This window comes from Aquarana catesbeiana, linkage group LG01, assembly GCF_042186555.1.
Source record: "Aquarana catesbeiana isolate 2022-GZ linkage group LG01, ASM4218655v1, whole genome shotgun sequence".
NCBI lineage: Eukaryota > Metazoa > Chordata > Amphibia > Anura > Ranidae > Aquarana > Aquarana catesbeiana.
The window spans coordinates 21,435,609-21,454,343 of NC_133324.1; the positions used below are offsets into that span (position 1 = coordinate 21,435,609).

At 49.2% G+C, this 18,735-nt stretch overlaps 1 protein-coding gene across 1 annotated transcript in view; it reads right to left on the minus strand.

The window, feature by feature from the left end:
- The window catches only part of DCTN1 (dynactin subunit 1), a gene marked incomplete in the record, with an annotated part of 191,365 nt that overhangs the window by 119,167 nt on the left and 53,463 nt on the right, over window positions 1-18,735 (minus strand). The window contains 1 exon segment of the mRNA XM_073618867.1: window positions 6,038-6,069. Within this exon segment, the coding sequence (XP_073474968.1) occupies window positions 6,038-6,069 (32 nt within the window).

Below are 18,735 nucleotides of genomic sequence, written 5' to 3' on the forward strand. Positions count from 1 at the left end.
ATAAATCCCATTTGGGAAAACTAACAACAGGTCTAGGCTTTACTTTTGCCATTGCCCTAAAAAATCTGATTATTAAAGGTTCCCCTGACAGGGTTCTTTCCAAAAAAACTGATAAAGCAGCTACCTGCGTCTTGAGCGTACTTGCTGCTAACCCCTTCTCCAATCCCTCTTGAAGAAATTCCAAAACTGAAAATGTGGTACGAAAATCAAAGTTTTTACTGGAACACCAAGAATTATAGATCTTCCAGACTTTAAAGTAAATGTCTCTCGTCACTTTTTTTCTACTTGCAAGAAGGGTAGAAATAAGCCTCTCTGATAAACCCTTCCGTCTTAAGATTTGTTCTTCAGAAACCAAGCTGTTAGTTTGAGGTAAGCTGGATCTGGATGGAGAATTCGGCCCTGACTCAACAGGTCTGTCCTGATTGGTAATCTCCAAGCAGGTTTCACTGAGAGGTTCATCAAGGTTGAAAACCAGGGTCTTTTTGGCCAATAAGGAGCTATTAATATTAGCTCCGTGGACTCCAATCTGAATTTGGCTAACACCTTTGGTATCAGTTGGAACGGGGGAAAAGCGTAGGACAGATGGAAGTCCCATTTGTGAGCTAACGCATCTACTCCGAGAGCTTGATCCTGTCTCTGAAGAGAGAAGAAGACTGGTATTTTTGCATTTTCCTCTTTTGCAAAGAGGTCCACTTGGGGATGACCCCAACTCTTGGAAATCTTTTCGAATAATTCCTGATTGAGAGACCACTCTGCTTCCCTTATTTCTTTCCTGCTGAGGAGATCTGCTAAGGTGTTTTCCGTCCCCTTTAGATGGACTGCTGATAGAGAGGCCACATTGTTCTCTGCCCATCTTAGGATCTGATGCGCTAGACCCATTAGGGTTTTGCTTTTTGTGCCCCCTTGCTTTGTTAAATATAATACTGTCGTCATATTGTCTGACAATATTTGGACATGTTGATTCACTAGAAATTCCTGGAGGGAGGAGAGGCTTAAGTGAACAGCCTTTAACTCTCTCCAATTTGAAGATCTTCTTGCTTCTGGTTTGGTCCAAACTCCCTGAACCGTTTTTTCTTCCAGGTGAGCTCCCCATCCCCAGGCGCTGGCATCTGTAGTCAGCCTTCTGGTTACTGGAAAGACCCAAGGAAGCCCTTTTGAAATGTTTCCTAGGTTCCTCCACCACCAGAGAGACCTTTTTGCTCTTGCCCCCAAGTTGAATTTCTTCTCCAGAGGTTCCTGGTATGACCAATTCATCAGGATATCCGATTGCAGAGGACGGGAATGCAACCTGGCCCACTGTACCGAAGGAATTGCTGCTGTCAACAGACCCAGAGCAGACATGGCTTGTCTTACAGAGATCTCTGCGTTGGATTGAAGTGTTATCAGGGTCAACTGCATCTTCTCTATTTTCTCCTGGGGTAGAAAAATTTTCTGTTCTATCGAGTCTATTTCGTACCCCAGAAACCTTACCCTTTGAGATGGAATTAAGTTTGACTTCTGAAGATTGAGAAGCCATCCCAAACCTCTTAAATGTGTTTGAACTGTCTGTAGATTGACCTCTACTTGACCCCTTGAGTCTGCAAACAGTAGCAGATCGTCCAAATAGGGTACTATTGAAATCCCCTTCAGTCTCAGGGGCTCCAAAGATTCCGCCATCACTTTTGTGAATACCCTGGGAGAAGAGGAAAGACCGAAAGGCAGAGCCCGAAACTGCAGGTGCCAAATCTCCCCTCCCCCCAGATTGACTGCAAGACGCAGGAACCTTTGTGATGGGGGCGCTATTGGTATATGGAGATAGGCATCTCTCAAATCGATGGAAGCCATATGACATTTGGGGGTTAGCAAATTCCTTACTGAGAAAATCGTATCCATCCTGAATTTTTTGTATTTTATGGATCGATTTAGAACCTTTAAATTGAGAATCAGGCGGAACTTTCCTGATGGCTTTTTGACCATAAAAATGTGGGAGTAAAACCCCTTCCCCTCTTGATCTTTCGGAACCTGGGAAATGACCTTCTGTTGCATCAGTTCCTGTAACAGAGACTTCATGGCCAGAGCCTTTTCCCGATCCTTTGGCAGGTTTGTGATGTAAAACCGACTTGGGGGGCTTTGTGAGAATTCCAATTGATAACCCTTTTTGATTAACCCCAGAACAAAAGGACTCTTTGTTGTTTTTTCCCAGATTGGTAAGAAGTCCTGTAGTCTCCCCCCTACTAGATGGTCATTGTTTTTTAGGGGTTTGTTCTGGGTTTCTAAAGAGTACCCCACCTCTACCTCTTCCTCTCTGAGAAGACCAGGGTCTCTTCTGTGTGTGGTCCTTTTCCTTATCGGTTTGTCGAAAAGGACGAAAATTTTTCCTCTGCTGTACCGTTTTCTTCTTCTGTGGGAAAGCTTTCTTCTTGTCTGCTGTCCTGTCAAGGACAGTCTCTAGTTCTGGCCCAAACATCAGGTCTCCTGAAAAGGGAATTCCGCACAGTTTTACTTTAGAAGCTGAATCCCCTGACCAGGTCTTTAGCCAGAGTGCTCTTCTTGCTGAGTTAACAAGCGCAGAGGACCTGGCTGACATCCTGATAGATTCTGCAGAGGCATCTGCCATATATTTTACTGCCTTAAGCAGGGTAGGGAAGGACTCCAATAAGTCCTTTCTGGAGGTACCTGCCACAACATGATTTTTAAGTTGCTCTAACCAGCACTCCAGATTCCTAGCCACAACCGTAGCCGCCATTGCTGGCTTAAGATTAGCTAGAGATGAGTCCCAGGCTTTCTTCAGTAGCCCATCTGCCCTCTTATCCATAGCATCTTTGAGAATACCCATGTCCTCAAAAGCTAAATCAGTCTTCCTAGATACTTGAGAAAAGGCAGCGTCTATTTTTGGTTTTTTATTCCACAATAGTTCCTCATTCTCCTCAAAAGGAAACCTCCTTTTGAGGGTTTTAGAAAAAAACTGTCCTCTCTCTGGGTTCTTCCATTCCTTTTTAATAGTGTCTGTTAACACTTTATGCACAGGGAACACCCTGTGTTTAATTTCCTCCAGCCCCAGGTACATCTTATCATGCACAGACAGCTGAGCCTTTTCTTCCTGGATCTCCAGGGTAGTATAAATTGCCTTGAGTAATTCATCCACCTCCTCAAGTGACAGCTTATATCTAGATGATCTTGACTCTTCTTCCACCTCCTCCTCCTCAGAATCAATGGTTGAGGGTGGAATGCTTTCCCTTTCCTCCTCCGACTCACTTTCCACCTGTCTGGAAGTGGACTGAGGGAAACTGGAGTGAGAACTCTGCTCTTGGCTGGAACTCTGGCCGTGCTTTACAAGGGAACGCACTGTCCCTAGGGCCTCTGCTAACTCCTTCCTCACAGAAGATAAGAGCTCTTTGCACTCTTGTGAGGATTCTTCTTTTACTAAATCCACAATGCAGGATTTGCACAGTGGTTTGGGCCAAGAGTCCCTTAAAGGATTTTTGCATGAGGGGCACTTTCTCCCTGTTCTCTCTGATTTGGCAGTAGCTTTCTGAAACAGAGAAACAAGAAAAAACCCAGGTCCTTTAGAACTAAGGCTTCAGAGAAAAGTAGTACCTCCAGCCAACACCCTAAGTGCCCAGAGTCTCACTCCTTTGCTGAACTGCTAATGGAAACTGTTACCCCATAGCAGACAGCAGCAGGTTTTGAATAACCACATCAAAGATAAAACACCCAGTGATATAAAAGGAAAGAGGTGCCACCGCACCTCTCCTACCTGGGCCTGGCCGGGAACCTGGGCGCCTGCATCCGCCATTGCTGCTGACGATTCTGCTGTCTCCATAGTGCAATCCGCAGCTGCTGCACTGTGTACTAGGCTCCATGTGCCAAACAAAAGGAAGTCCCGGCCAGAGGACCCGCCCCTTCCTCCTGCGTTCCAGCAGCAGGAACCAATCGCTGCTACGCCCCGCCGGAAGTATCCGCCCACCGGAACTGACATCACCTGCTGTCCGGGATTCGGCGCCGCCATGCAGAGGCCTGGCATGGACGCTCTTACTGAGCACAACCGCGGCCCCCCGAACACCCCGGGTGGAAAACTTCCGGCAGACCATTACTCCTGTGAGCCGGAGAAGGAAGGGACACCGGAGCACCCTCCTCACGTAAGGGAAGGAGCTGGGTTGGTCTGAGTACCCAAACGTGGAGGTCCTGCCAAAACCCTCTCCTTGGAGAGAGCGCAGCCCCTCTGGTTCCCCAAGCAGTGCTTCCACCATGGCGGAGGAAACACTAAAACTGATGGCAGGGTGGAAGCAGCTGCTTTTTAAAGGGGCGTTGTCACGCAGTGTTTCCTGTCTAAGAGGTGGAGCTACGCTCTCTCCAAGGTGCTGTCCTGAAAGGCGAAGGGAGAAAAATTTAAAAAAAAAATTGAATTAAGGGTTGTACCTTGTAGAGTATAGGATGTCAAGTCATCTCTGCCCAGTCTTACCACGAAGAGTTAATCCAGCTCTGAGCAATCCTCTTATCTTTTTTCAGCAAGATAAAAACGGACACACCAAGAAATAGGTGTCTGTTCTTCCCCCCTTGCTATGAGTGACAGGCGATTTCCTCATCTCATGCAAGAGCATGAGAGAGACATTCTGTGTACTTCACATCCCCCCTCCTTTCTTCTTCAGCTCTCCCAGGATTGGCTGCTCCATACCTCAGCATGATTGGGCATGCTGAAGTCATGTGGCGCTTTTCCCGGGTTTTGACTGGATGTTAGTGATCATAGGGGCAAAATCCACAAGACCAGCAGGAAGTTTAGTGTAAGAAATAATCAATGCCTGGCCAAGGGGGAGTGTAGAGGTGGGCGGGAAGCCTGCTGACGTCACGACTCCACCCACTGAGCTCCAGACAACAGACCCGCCCACAGAATACGGAGTTTTGCAGGGCATAAATCTGTAGTGTTTACTTGTCTCCCTCCAAAGCTCTAGGTGTCGTTTCTCTCTGGAGCTTCGTTCCTTTCCACTTGAGACAACATCAGCTCAAAATATGTGTCGGGGAGGGAGCTTAGAAGATTAGCAGGGAGCTTGTCTATTCAGACTACAGCTCTGCACGTTCCTTCTTTCATCTGCAGAAGGTGTGTGTATGTGTATATATATATATATATATATATATATATATATATATATATATATATATATATGTGTGTGTGTGTGTGTGTGTGTTGATGTGTGTATGTATGTATGGATGTGTGGTGTGTGTGTGTGTTTATGTCCCTTTCCTCCAATCAGCTCACACTCAGTGTAAGCCTAGTATCCCCACCCACTCTCCTATGTGCTGCTGAAAGAGGAAGTAAGATTTTTTTTTTTTACCACGATCTGCACTTTCTAAAGAGTGTAGAAAACTGACAGCAGATATACATGCAAAACTTATGTAGGGAGATTTGTTGTATCTCTGTGTATCATCTGAGGCTTTCCACTTCCCCGGGTATATGTGAGGGTTTTACATCCACTTTAAAAGGTTGCAGCATTTTTTTTTCTGGGAAGAGTTCAATGAGGGTTGGAAGAGGAGGCGTTTTGTAGTCCAGCAGGCAGAGCTGACAATACTGGTTGGGATTGCAGTGATTGCAGGGGGTGCTGTTGTCATCAGCCCAAACAGGAAGTTACCAGCTCCCTTGTGTCAGACCAAACAGGTATTTTTGGGATATGTAATGAAGTGAGACATGTACATTACTTTTGTTTTTTTTTTTTGTTTTTTTTATGAAGGCTTTGCTGTGTTAGTCTTATTCTTGTGTTGGTCATTGGGTAGTAGAGGTTCCTTCTATGAGACCATCGTACACCAGCTAGGAAGGTCACATATTCAAAGCAACGTCAGTCCCCCATCCCGCCTACAACCTTCTTCCCAATGAGAAATTCTCTGTTACGATTGGAAAATGCCTTACAACAGACCACAGAAAGCCTTGGCAATATATCTAAAGTAACCTCAGTTCCATTTTCTTCCAGCCCTTCAGTTACAGCCGGGAAACGTGGTGCAGGAAAAAGACACACCAGATGGCGCTATTGAGGAATGACTCAAAACGACGAAGCATGAACGCACTCACCAATTTACTGGCTTTCGGGGGATCCGTCGACTCTGCAAAGAAAAAAAAAGCAAAGCTCAATCAAGAATCAAATCAAAATAATAAAAGTCGGCACAAAGATAAAAAAAAAAAAACCTCCTTTAAAGTGTAAGCCCTTCTACATCACTAAACGCAAATTGCTTAGGAAGACGGATCATAAACAATACAGACATAAATAGCAGCAATAAAAGCTGCAGAAATAATTTTTTTAGGTTATCGATCCAAAAAAAAAAAAGATAATTTTTTATCCCCACATTGCACAGCCCCGGTCTATTGGCAGGACACGTCCTGGTGACGTTTTTTGCCGTTTAATCCCATTTTCCACCAGTGGTTAAGCAAAGAAGAGTTGCACAAATGTCATCATATGATCTGCTCTTTTATGACTGCAAGTCTGTCGTCACTGAGCCAACAAGGAGGAAGAGAGCTACTGCTCTCTGGCACAGCGCTGGATTGAGATCGTGGCTCAGGCTAGTATAGGGGAAGGGGGGGGTTGACTCTGCATGCAGAAAGTTTCCTACCTTAAGGCGCCTTTTACACTTGTGCGACTTCAAAGTCGTGCAATGTCGCGGCCGCAATTTTGACAAGACAATCATATGACTGTGGATCCGACTTTACCCTGCGACTTGAAGTCCGACTTCAATGAACGGGGATCCGACTGAAAAAACATGGCATGGTTCCCCCTCCAAGAGCATACCAGGTCCTTCGGTCTGGCATGTATTTTAAGGGGAACCCCCATGCCGAAAAAACTGCATGGGGCCCCCCCCCCCAAAATCCATACCAGACCCTTATCCGAGCACACAGCCCGGCAGGTCAGGAAAGGGGGTGGGGACGAGCGAGCGTCACCCCGCCCCCGCCCCCAAAAAACGTACCAGGCCCTTGTACTCATCAACATGGGGACAAGGTGCTTTGGGGTTGAGGGGGGGTAAATCGCAAACCCCCCCCCCCTGCCTCAAAGCAGCCATCCCATGTGGAGGGCATGCGGCCTGGTACGGTTCCAAAGGGGGGCGCTCGCTCATCCCCACCCCCTTTTCTGACCTGCCGGGCTGTGTGCTCGGATAAGAAGCTGGTATGGATTTTGGGGGGACCCCCACGCAGTTTTTTCGGCATGTGGGTACCCCCAAAAATCCATACCAGACCAAAGGGCCTGGTATGTTCTTGGAGGGGAAACCCATGCCGTTTTTTTTTTTTTTTTTTAATTTGGCGTGGAGCTCTCCTTCAAGATCATCAGAGCACAAGTCGCATGCCAAAGTCGGATCCGTTAATACGGCGATCCAACTTCAGTGATATTCAATGGGCTGAAGTAGGATCAAAGTCGGATCAAAGTAGTGCAGGGACTGCCTTGAAGTCGTACAAATATGAATGATAGTCATTGGAAATCACGGGGAACAACTTGTCATGCAACTTTCCAGTCCCAAATTGTAGGACAAGTGTGAAAGGGGCCTAAAGAGGAGGTCCAGCCTGGGTGAAAAAAAAAAATCTAAGAGTCAGCAGCTACAAATACTGTAGCTGCTGACGTTTACTATTAGGGCACTTACCTGTCCTGGAGTCCAGCGAAGTTGGTACCCCAGCCGATCTTCGGGTCGACTCCCGGGTGCTGCCGCCGCCATTCCTAGTAAGGGAACCAAGCAAGTGAAGCCTTTCGGCTTTCCCTACTGCACATGTGCAAAGCGCACTGCCTTTTCTAATTGGCCTGGCAGCGGGGGCCGAACTTTCGGGAGATCAGGCCGAGGCCTGCCTCTCAGAAGTGGACCTGTTAAAAACGGGATTTCCCGTTACCCCCCCTGAAAAGGTGTCAAATGTAACACTGGGGGGGGGGGGGGAGGAAGCATATAAGCAGAAGTTCCACTTTTGGGTGGAACTCCGCTTTAACCACTTCCCACCCGCAGTACATCATATGACGTCCTGGGCTTTCAGTGGGGATATCTGAATGTTGGGTGTAGTTGCAGGTATTCAGATCTCATTTTATTTTGCAGCTGGCGATTGCCTGCACAATAAGAACAATCATAGTGGCTGTTCAGCAGCTTGATTGTTCTTACAGGAGGCGGGAGCGGATGCCCCTCCCGCCACCCTCCGGTGCTTCTACCGGGTCGCCTATGCGGGCCAGAGAAGGAATCCGCCGGCAGCGGCAGTTCACTATAGAGGATATCGAGGGCCAGATGGTCCCCGGTCATCTCTATGACCCTCGGAGGACCAGGTGCAACATTATGACGTCACGTTTGGTCTGGCAGTTGTAAACACTGCCCTGCACTCGGCTGTAAAGCCGAGATCATTTTTTTTTTTTATCTCAGGCTTTCCAGCCTAGAGGAGAAATGCGGGGTCTTATTTCAATTACAAGGGACGTTTACATTCCTTGTAATAGGAATAAACATGATTAAAAAAAAAAAAAAATAAAATAAAAAATAAATCAAACAAACAAAAAGTGCCCCTGGCAGAAGCAAACGCATACGTAGGTCACTCCCACATATGTAAAAGGCATTCAATCCACACATGTGAGGGGTATCACCACGAACGTTAGAGCGAGAGCAACAATTCTATCCAAAGATCTCCTATGTAACTCTATACAGGTAACCCGTAAAATTTTATAAAGTGTTGCCTAGGGAGATTTTTAGATACCGAATTTTGGCGCCATTCCACGAGTGTGTGCAATTTTTAAGCGCGACATGTTAGGTATCTATTCACTCGGTGTATCATCTTTCACATTATACAAAAAAAAAAAAAAAATTGGGCCAGCTTTAGCGTTTTGTTTTTTTTTAATTCATGAAACAGTTTTTCTTCCCCAAAAAAACACGGGTTTGAAAAATTGCTGCACAAACACTATGTGACATACAAAGTTGCAACGGCCGCCATTTTATTCCCTAAGGTTTCTGCTAAAAAAAACACATTTATAATGTTTGGGGGTTCCGAGTGATCTTCTAGCAAAAAAAAAAAATTATTTAAAAAAATCATGATTTTTACATGTAGGAGTGAAGTGCCAGAATTGGCCCAGATGGGAAGTGGTTAATGCAGAGAATGAATTAACCAGTTGCCTGGCGGATACTTTCACCCCCTTCCTACCCAGGCCAATTTTCATCTTTCAGCGCCCTCACATTCTGAATGACAATTACTCAGACATGCAACACTGTACCCATTTGAAATTTTTAGACATTTTTGAGTTTGATAGAACTTTCTTTTGGTGGTATTTATTCACCACTGGGCATTTAATTTTTTAGTGAACAAAAAAAGACCAACAATTTTGAAAGAAAGAAAAAAACCTTTTAGTTTGTTATAAAATTTTGCAAATAAGGAATTTTTCTCCTTCACTAATGTGTGTGATGACGAAACGCGTTTGACAAGAGAGCCGTGTAGTCATGTCTAACGCATTTAGTCATCACGTGCTCTTCGGAGGGAGAAGACGTGATGACGAAACACGTTAGGCATGACTACGCAGCTCTCGTCAATCACGGTGTGTGTCATCCTGGGTCTCATCGCGGCCAGCCATCCCAGGAAGCAGTGAGAGAGGACATACACTGTGTTGTACACTCTAAGTATAGTTCTTCCTGTAAGCATATATCGTTTGTGGGGGATATTATTTAATAAAATTACAGTATTATGCTAAGTGGAGTGTTCCTTTGTTTTGCATGATGCACTTCTGAGCCACTTTATGAGGAACCTTCGTGATCCACGGACAGGTGTCTATGAAACATTGTGTGGAGATATCAGGCCGATTGACTCATTCTTGTGGTGAGCGCATTACCAATAGGGGATATTTGTGCAGGTGGTGTATCGGTGACGGTATTAAGGAACTTAGGGATTTCTCGTAAGAATCTGTTGGGATACGGATGAGTCAATCAGTTCATGAAGGTTCCTCATAAAGTGGCTCAGAAGTGCATCATGCAAAACAAAGGAACACTCCACATAGTGTAATACTGTAATTGTATTAAATAATATCCCCCACAAATAATATATGCTTACAGGAAGAACTATAAAAATAGAGTGTATCCATTAGCCTGTACAACACAGTGTATGTCCTCTTACCGCTTCCTGGGATGGCTGGCCGCGATGAGACCCGGGATGACACACACCGTGATTGACAAGAGAGCCGCGTAGTCACGCTAACGCGTTTCGTCATTACGTATTCTCCCTCCGGAGACGTGATGATGAAACGCGTTGGACATGACTACGCAGCTCTCGTTAAACGTGTTTCGTCATGACATCTTTTTCGGAGGGAGAAGATGTGATGATGAAACACGTTACGCGCGACTACGCGGCTCTCTTGTCAACGCGGTGTATCGGTGACGGTATTCACGAACTTAGTGATTCCTTTTAAGATTCTGTTGGGATACGGATCACCCCACTTACCTGTAGGTAAAGTGAATATCTCCTAAACGTGCACCGTTTGAGATATTCACCCTGCATGCAGCCGCTGACATCAGTGGCGCATGCGCTCTGAAGGTCCAGCATACAATGTCGGACCTTCGGAGCTTTGTGCCTGATCCAAGGGCTGCCGCGTGCATGCATGGGAGGGAACTCATCGCGGCTCCGGCCACTCACAGCACCAGAGCCCGGGATCCCGTAAAAAAAGGACAGGAGAAGAGGTCAGCCCTCTCAGTGATGACCGGGCGCTGCTGAGAGGACTTCCTTCTAAGGCGAGTATTTCATAATGTGCTAATATGCGATGCATACTAGCACATTATGCCATTGTCTTGCAGTTTGTTTGTTTTTTGTTTTTTTGTTTTTTCTTCCCAGTGGTTTACAATAGGGTTGTCCCGATACCACTTTTTTAGGACCGAGTACAAGTACTGATACTTTTTTTCAAGTACTCGCCGATACCGATTCTTTTTTTTTAATGTCATGTGACAGTGTTTTTTTTTGGTTTTGTTTTTTTTAACAATGCTTTCTTCTTTTTTTTTTTTTTTTTTTTTTTTTAGGGGGGGTAAACGGTGTCTGTGTTTTTTTTTATTTACATTTTTATAATAATATTTTTTTTATTATTTATTGCAATATGTGTTTTTTTTGTTTTTTTTTTAAATCAGCCCTGTTGGGGGGCTTTGGTGAGATATTAGGGGTCTTAACAGACCTCTGATATCTCCCCCTTGAGACAGAGAAAGAGACCGAGGATAGAGATTCCCCAGTCCCTTTCTCTGCAGCCTCAGCTGCACTGAAAATGAATGGAGCGAAGACAGAGGCTCCTCTCCATTCATAAACTGAGACATCGTAATCACAATGTTTTAGTTATGTGAATGGACAGAGTCAGCTGACTCTGTCCATTCACAAAGGAAGGAGGAGGACATCAAGAGGGACAGCACAGCGGAGGGGGACAGCAGAGAGGGACAGCACATCGGAGGGGGACAGCAGAGAGGGACAGCACAGCGGAGGGGGACAGCAGAGAGGGACAGCACAGCGGAGGGGGACAGCAGAGAGGGACAGCACAGCGGAGGGGGACAGCACAGCGGAGGGGGACAGCAGAACAGAGAGGTACAGAGGAAGAGAGAGGGACAGCAGAACGGGGGGGGCATGGAGAATGCGGTGACAGTCAGCAGTGATTGTGTGTGGGGGAGTTACAAGTACCAATCACCGCTGTATGTCACTAAAGCAGCTGAAAGCCGCGAGGGGGGGGGGGGGGGAAGCTTGTAACTCCCCCAGACGCGATCGCTGCTGACTCTCAAGGTATCGAGGGAAGCATCGGGAGCATTTTCTCGAGTAAAAGTACTTGGACAACTGCTCGGTATACTCTAGTTTACAACCGCTTTAAAGTATAAAGCAAAATCTTTCGTTTCTGGATAGAGAAGGGGTAGTTTAAAGCAATTACATTTTTTGTGCCATCTGCACAGGTGGAGATTTTCCTTCCCTTCCTAAAGAGACAGACCGAGAGAGAGACAGACCGAGAGAGAGAGAGAGAGAGAGAGACAGACCGAGAGAGAGAGAGAGAGAGAGAGAGAGAGAGAGACAGACCGAGAGAGAGAGAGAGAGAGAGAGAGAGAGAGAGAGAGAGACAGACCGAGAGAGAGAGAGAGAGACAGACCGAGAGAGAGAGAGAGAGAGAGAGAGAGAGAGAGAGAGACAGACCGAGAGAGAGAGAGAGAGAGAGAGAGAGAGAGAGACAGACCGAGAGAGAGAGAGAGAGAGAGAGAGAGAGAGAGAGACAGACCGAGAGAGAGAGAGAGAGAGAGAGAGAGAGACAGACCGAGAGAGAGAGAGAGAGACAGACCGAGAGAGAGAGAGAGAGAGAGACAGACCGAGAGAGAGAGAGAGAGAGAGAGAGAGAGACAGACCGAGAGAGAGAGAGAGAGAGAGAGACAGACCGAGAGAGAGAGAGAGAGAGAGAGAGAGAGACAGACCGAGAGAGAGAGAGAGAGACAGACCGAGAGAGAGAGAGAGAGAGAGACAGACCGAGAGAGAGAGAGAGAGAGAGACAGACCGAGAGAGAGAGAGAGAGAGAGACAGACCGAGAGAGAGAGAGAGAGAGAGACAGACCGAGAGAGACGAGAGAGAGACAGACCGAGAGAGACCGAGAGAGAGACAGACCGAGAGAGACCGAGAGAGAGAGACCGAGAGAGAGAGACCGAGAGAGAGAGACCGAGAGAGAGAGACCCAGAGAGAGAGACCCAGAGAGAGAGACCGAGAGAGAGAGACAGACCGAGAGAGAGAGACAGACCGAGAGAGAGAGAGACAGACCGAGAGAGAGAGAGACAGACCGAGAGAGAGAGAGACAGACCGAGAGAGACCGAGAGACAGACCGAGAGAGACCGAGAGACAGACCGAGAGAGAGAGAGACAGACCGAGAGAGAGAGAGACAGACCGAGAGAGGGAGAGACAGACCGAGAGAGAGAGAGACAGACCGAGAGAGAGAGAGACAGACCGAGAGACCGAGAGACAGACCGAGAGAGAGAGAGACAGACCGAGAGAGAGAGAGACAGACCGAGAGAGAGAGAGACAGACCGAGAGAGAGAGAGACAGACCGAGAGAGAGAGAGACAGACCGAGAGAGAGAGAGACAGACCGAGAGAGAGAGAGACAGACCGAGAGAGACCGAGAGACAGACCGAGAGAGACCGAGAGACAGACCGAGAGAGAGAGAGACAGACCGAGAGAGAGAGAGACAGACCGAGAGAGGGAGAGACAGACCGAGAGAGGGAGAGACAGACCGAGAGAGGGGAGAGACAGACCGAGAGAGGGAGAGACAGACCGAGAGAGGGAGAGACAGACCGAGAGAGGGAGAGACAGACCGAGAGAGGGAGAGACAGACCGAGAGAGGGAGAGACAGACCGAGAGAGGGAGAGACAGACCGAGAGAGGGAGAGACAGACCGAGAGAGGGAGAGACAGACCGAGAGAGGGAGAGACAGACCGAGAGAGGGAGAGACAGACCGAGAGAGGGAGAGACAGACCGAGAGAGGGAGAGACAGACCGAGAGAGGGAGAGTCAGACCGAGAGAGGGAGAGACAGACCGAGAGAGGGAGAGACAGACCGAGAGAGGGAGAGACAGACCGAGAGAGGGAGAGACAGACCGAGAGAGAGAGAGACAGACCGAGAGAGAGAGAGACAGACCGAGAGAGAGAGAGACAGACCGAGAGAGACCGAGAGACAGACCGAGAGAGACCGAGAGACAGACCGAGAGAGAGAGAGACAGACCGAGAGAGAGAGAGACCGAGAGACAGACCGAGAGAGGGAGAGACAGACCGAGAGAGGGAGAGACAGACCGAGAGAGGGAGAGACAGACCGAGAGAGGGAGAGACAGACCGAGAGAGGGAGAGACAGACCGAGAGAGGGAGAGACAGACCGAGAGAGGGAGAGACAGACCGAGAGAGGGAGAGACAGACCGAGAGAGGGAGAGACAGACCGAGAGAGGGAGAGACAGACCGAGAGAGGGAGAGACAGACCGAGAGAGGGAGAGACAGACCGAGAGAGGGAGAGACAGACCGAGAGAGGGAGAGACAGACCGAGAGAGGGAGAGACAGACCGAGAGAGGGAGAGACAGACCGAGAGAGGGAGAGACAGACCGAGAGAGGGAGAGACAGACCGAGAGAGGGAGAGACAGACCGAGAGAGGGAGAGACAGACCGAGAGAGGGAGAGACAGACCGAGAGAGGGAGAGACAGACCGAGAGAGGGAGAGACAGACCGAGAGAGGGAGAGACAGACCGAGAGAGGGAGAGACAGACCGAGAGAGGGAGAGACAGACCGAGAGAGGGAGAGACAGACCGAGAGAGGGAGAGACAGACCGAGAGAGGGAGAGACAGACCGAGAGAGGGAGAGACAGACCGAGAGAGGGAGAGACAGACCGAGAGAGGGAGAGACAGACCGAGAGAGGGAGAGACAGACCGAGAGAGGGAGAGAAGAGACCGAGAGAGGAGAGACAGACCGAGAGAGGGAGAGACAGACCGAGAGAGGGAGAGACAGACCGAGAGAGGGAGAGACAGACCGAGAGAGGGAGAGACAGACCGAGAGAGGGAGAGACAGACCGAGAGAGGGAGAGACAGACCGAGAGAGGGAGAGACAGACCGAGAGAGGGAGAGACAGACCGAGAGAGGGAGAGACAGACCGAGAGAGGGAGAGACAGACCGAGAGAGGGAGAGACAGACCGAGAGAGGAGAGACAGACCGAGAGAGGGAGAGACAGACCGAGAGACCGAGAGAGAGACCGACCGAGAGAGAGAGAGAGAGAGACCGACCGAGAGAGAGAGAGAGAGAGACCGACCGAGAGAGAGAGAGAGAGACCGACCGAGAGAGAGAGAGAGAGACCGACCGAGAGAGAGAGAGAGAGAGAGAGAGACCGACCGAGAGAGAGAGAGAGAGACCGACCGAGAGAGAGAGAGACCGACCGAGAGAGAGAGAGAGAGAGACCGACCGAGAGAGAGAGAGAGAGAGAGAGACCGACCGAGAGAGAGAGAGAGAGAGACCGACCGAGAGAGAGAGAGAGAGAGAGAGACCGACCGAGAGAGAGAGAGAGAGACCGACCGAGAGAGAGACAGACCGAGAGAGAGAGAGACAGACCGAGAGAGAGAGAGACAGACCGAGAGAGAGAGAGACAGACCGAGAGAGAGAGAGACAGACCGAGAGAGAGAGAGACAGACCGAGAGAGAGAGAGACAGACCGAGAGAGAGAGAGACAGACCGAGAGAGAGAGAGACAGACCGAGAGAGACCGAGAGACAGACCGAGAGAGACCGAGAGACAGACCGAGAGAGAGAGAGACAGACCGAGAGAGAGAGAGACCGAGAGACAGACCGAGAGAGGGAGAGACAGACCGAGAGAGGGAGAGACAGACCGAGAGAGAGAGAGACAGACCGAGAGAGAGAGAGACAGACCGAGAGAGAGAGAGACAGACCGAGAGAGAGAGAGACAGACCGAGAGAGAGAGAGACAGACCGAGAGAGAGAGAGACAGACCGAGAGAGAGAGAGACAGACCGAGAGAGAGAGAGACAGACCGAGAGAGAGAGAGACAGACCGAGAGAGAGAGAGACAGACCGAGAGAGAGAGAGACAGACCGAGAGAGACCGAGAGACAGACCGAGAGAGACCGAGAGACAGACCGAGAGAGACCGAGAGACAGACCGAGAGAGAGAGAGACAGACCGAGAGAGAGAGAGACCGAGAGACAGACCGAGAGAGGGAGAGACAGACCGAGAGAGGGAGAGACAGACCGAGAGAGGGAGAGACAGACCGAGAGAGGGAGAGACAGACCGAGAGAGGGAGAGACAGACCGAGAGAGGGAGAGACAGACCGAGAGAGGGAGAGACAGACCGAGAGAGGGAGAGACAGACCGAGAGAGGGAGAGACAGACCGAGAGAGGGAGAGACAGACCGAGAGAGGGAGAGACAGACCGAGAGAGGGAGAGACAGACCGAGAGAGGGAGAGACAGACCGAGAGAGGGAGAGACAGACCGAGAGAGGGAGAGACAGACCGAGAGAGGGAGAGACAGACCGAGAGAGGGAGAGACAGACCGAGAGAGGGAGAGACAGACCGAGAGAGGGAGAGACAGACCGAGAGAGGGAGAGACAGACCGAGAGAGGGAGAGACAGACCGAGAGAGGGAGAGACAGACCGAGAGAGGGAGAGACAGACCGAGAGAGGGAGAGACAGACCGAGAGAGGGAGAGACAGACCGAGAGAGGGAGAGACAGACCGAGAGAGGGAGAGACAGACCGAGAGAGGGAGAGACAGACCGAGAGAGGGAGAGACAGACCGAGAGAGGGAGAGACAGACCGAGAGAGGGAGAGACAGACCGAGAGAGGGAGAGACAGACCGAGAGAGGGAGAGACAGACCGAGAGAGGGAGAGACAGACCGAGAGAGGGAGAGACAGACCGAGAGAGGGAGAGACAGACCGAGAGAGGGAGAGACAGACCGAGAGAGGGAGAGACAGACCGAGAGAGGGAGAGACAGACCGAGAGAGGGAGAGACAGACCGAGAGAGGGAGAGACAGACCGAGAGAGGGAGAGACAGACCGAGAGAGGGAGAGACAGACCGAGAGAGGGAGAGACAGACCGAGAGAGGGAGAGACAGACCGAGAGACCGAGAGAGAGACCGACCGAGAGAGAGAGAGAGAGAGACCGACCGAGAGAGAGAGAGAGACCGACCGAGAGAGAGAGAGAGAGACCGACCGAGAGAGAGAGAGAGAGACCGACCGAGAGAGAGAGAGAGAGAGAGAGACCGACCGAGAGAGAGAGAGAGAGAGAGAGACCGACCGAGAGAGAGAGAGAGAGAGACGACCGAGAGAGAGAGAGAGAGAGACCGACCGAGAGAGAGAGAGAGACCGACCGAGAGAGAGAGAGAGAGAGAGAGACCGACCGAGAGAGAGAGAGAGAGACCGACCGAGAGAGAGACCGACCGAGAGAGAGAGAGACAGACCGAGAGAGAGAGAGACAGACCGAGAGAGAGAGAGACAGACCGAGAGAGAGAGAGACAGACCGAGAGAGAGAGAGACAGACCGAGAGAGAGAGAGACAGACCGAGAGAGAGAGAGACAGACCGAGAGAGAGAGAGACAGACCGAGAGAGAGAGAGACAGACCGAGAGAGAGAGAGACAGACCGAGAGAGAGAGAGAGACAGACCGAGAGAGAGAGAGAGACAGACCGAGAGAGAGAGAGAGACAGACCGAGAGAGAGAGAGACAGACCGAGAGAGAGAGAGACAGACCGAGAGAGAGAGAGACAGACCGAGAGAGAGAGAGACAGACCGAGAGAGAGAGAGACAGACCGAGAGAGAGAGAGACAGACCGAGAGAGAGAGACAGACCGAGAGAGAGAGAGACAGACCGAGAGAGAGAGAGACAGACCGAGAGAGAGAGAGACAGACCGAGAGAGAGAGAGAGACAGACCGAGAGAGAGAGAGAGACAGACCGAGAGAGAGAGAGACAGACCGAGAGAGAGAGAGACAGACCGAGAGAGAGAGAGACAGACCGAGAGAGAGAGAGACAGACCGAGAGAGAGAGAGACAGACCGAGAGAGAGAGAGACAGACCGAGAGAGAGAGACAGACCGAGAGAGAGAGAGACAGACCGAGAGAGAGGAGAGACAGACCGAGAGAGAGAGAGACAGACCGAGAGAGAGAGAGACAGACCGAGAGAGAGAGAGACAGACCGAGAGAGAGAGAGACAGACCGAGAGAGAGAGAGACAGACCGAGAGAGAGAGAGACAGACCGAGAGAGAGAGAGACAGACCGAGAGAGAGAGAGACAGACCGAGAGAGAGAGAGACAGACCGAGAGAGAGAGAGACAGACCGAGAGAGAGAGAGACAGACCGAGAGAGAGAGAGACAGACCGAGAGAGAGAGAGACAGACCGAGAGAGAGAGACACAGACCGAGAGAGAGAGACACAGACCGAGAGAGAGAGACAGACCGAGAGAGAGAGAGACAGACCGAGAGAGAGAGAGACAGACCGAGAGAGAGAGAGAGAGACAGAGAGACAGACAGAGAGACAGACAGACAGATTTTTCGTGTTTTGTTGCCTCATAACCTGGAATTAACATGGATTGTTTGAGGATTTGCATCATTTAATTTACAGGACATGCCCACAACTTTGAAGATGTTTTTTTTTTTTTTTTATTGTGAAGCAAACAACAAATAGGACAAAATAACAGAAAAAGTCAATGTGCATAACTATTCACCCCCCTAAAGTCAATACTTTGTAGAGCCACCTTTTGCGGCTATTACAGCTCCAAGTTGCTTTGGATAAGTCTCTATGATCTTGCCACATCTTACCACTGGGATTTTTGCCCATTCCTCCTTGCAAAACTGTTCCAACTCCTTCAAGTTGGATGGTTTGCGCTTGTGAACAGCCGGGTAGAGCTGCACGATTAATCGTTAAGAATAGTTATCGCGATTGTGGGCACGGTTTGTTACACTGAACCATATAAGGACTCCATGAGAGTTGATGTTTTTTATCCATGCAATCTATGTAAAGATCGTTGCTGGTATATCTTTGTAAACTGTAATGTTTTTTGTATGTTACAATAAAAACTTTTTTTTTTTTGAGAAAAAAAAAAAAAAAAAAAAGGAATCGCTATCGCGATTTTTTTCCCCCGTTGTGTTCTTGACAAAGTATTTCCCCAATTCTTTCTATGCAGAGAATTCTCTCTGCTCAAGCACGTCAAAAGAAAGGGAAAGAAAAAAAAAAAAAAAAACGGGCAGTCTGCCAAGAATCACAACATTCTTTAGCAGTGGAACTTCAAGTATAAACATTGTAACAATTTGTCCTTTAGATAAAGGAATAGACTTCG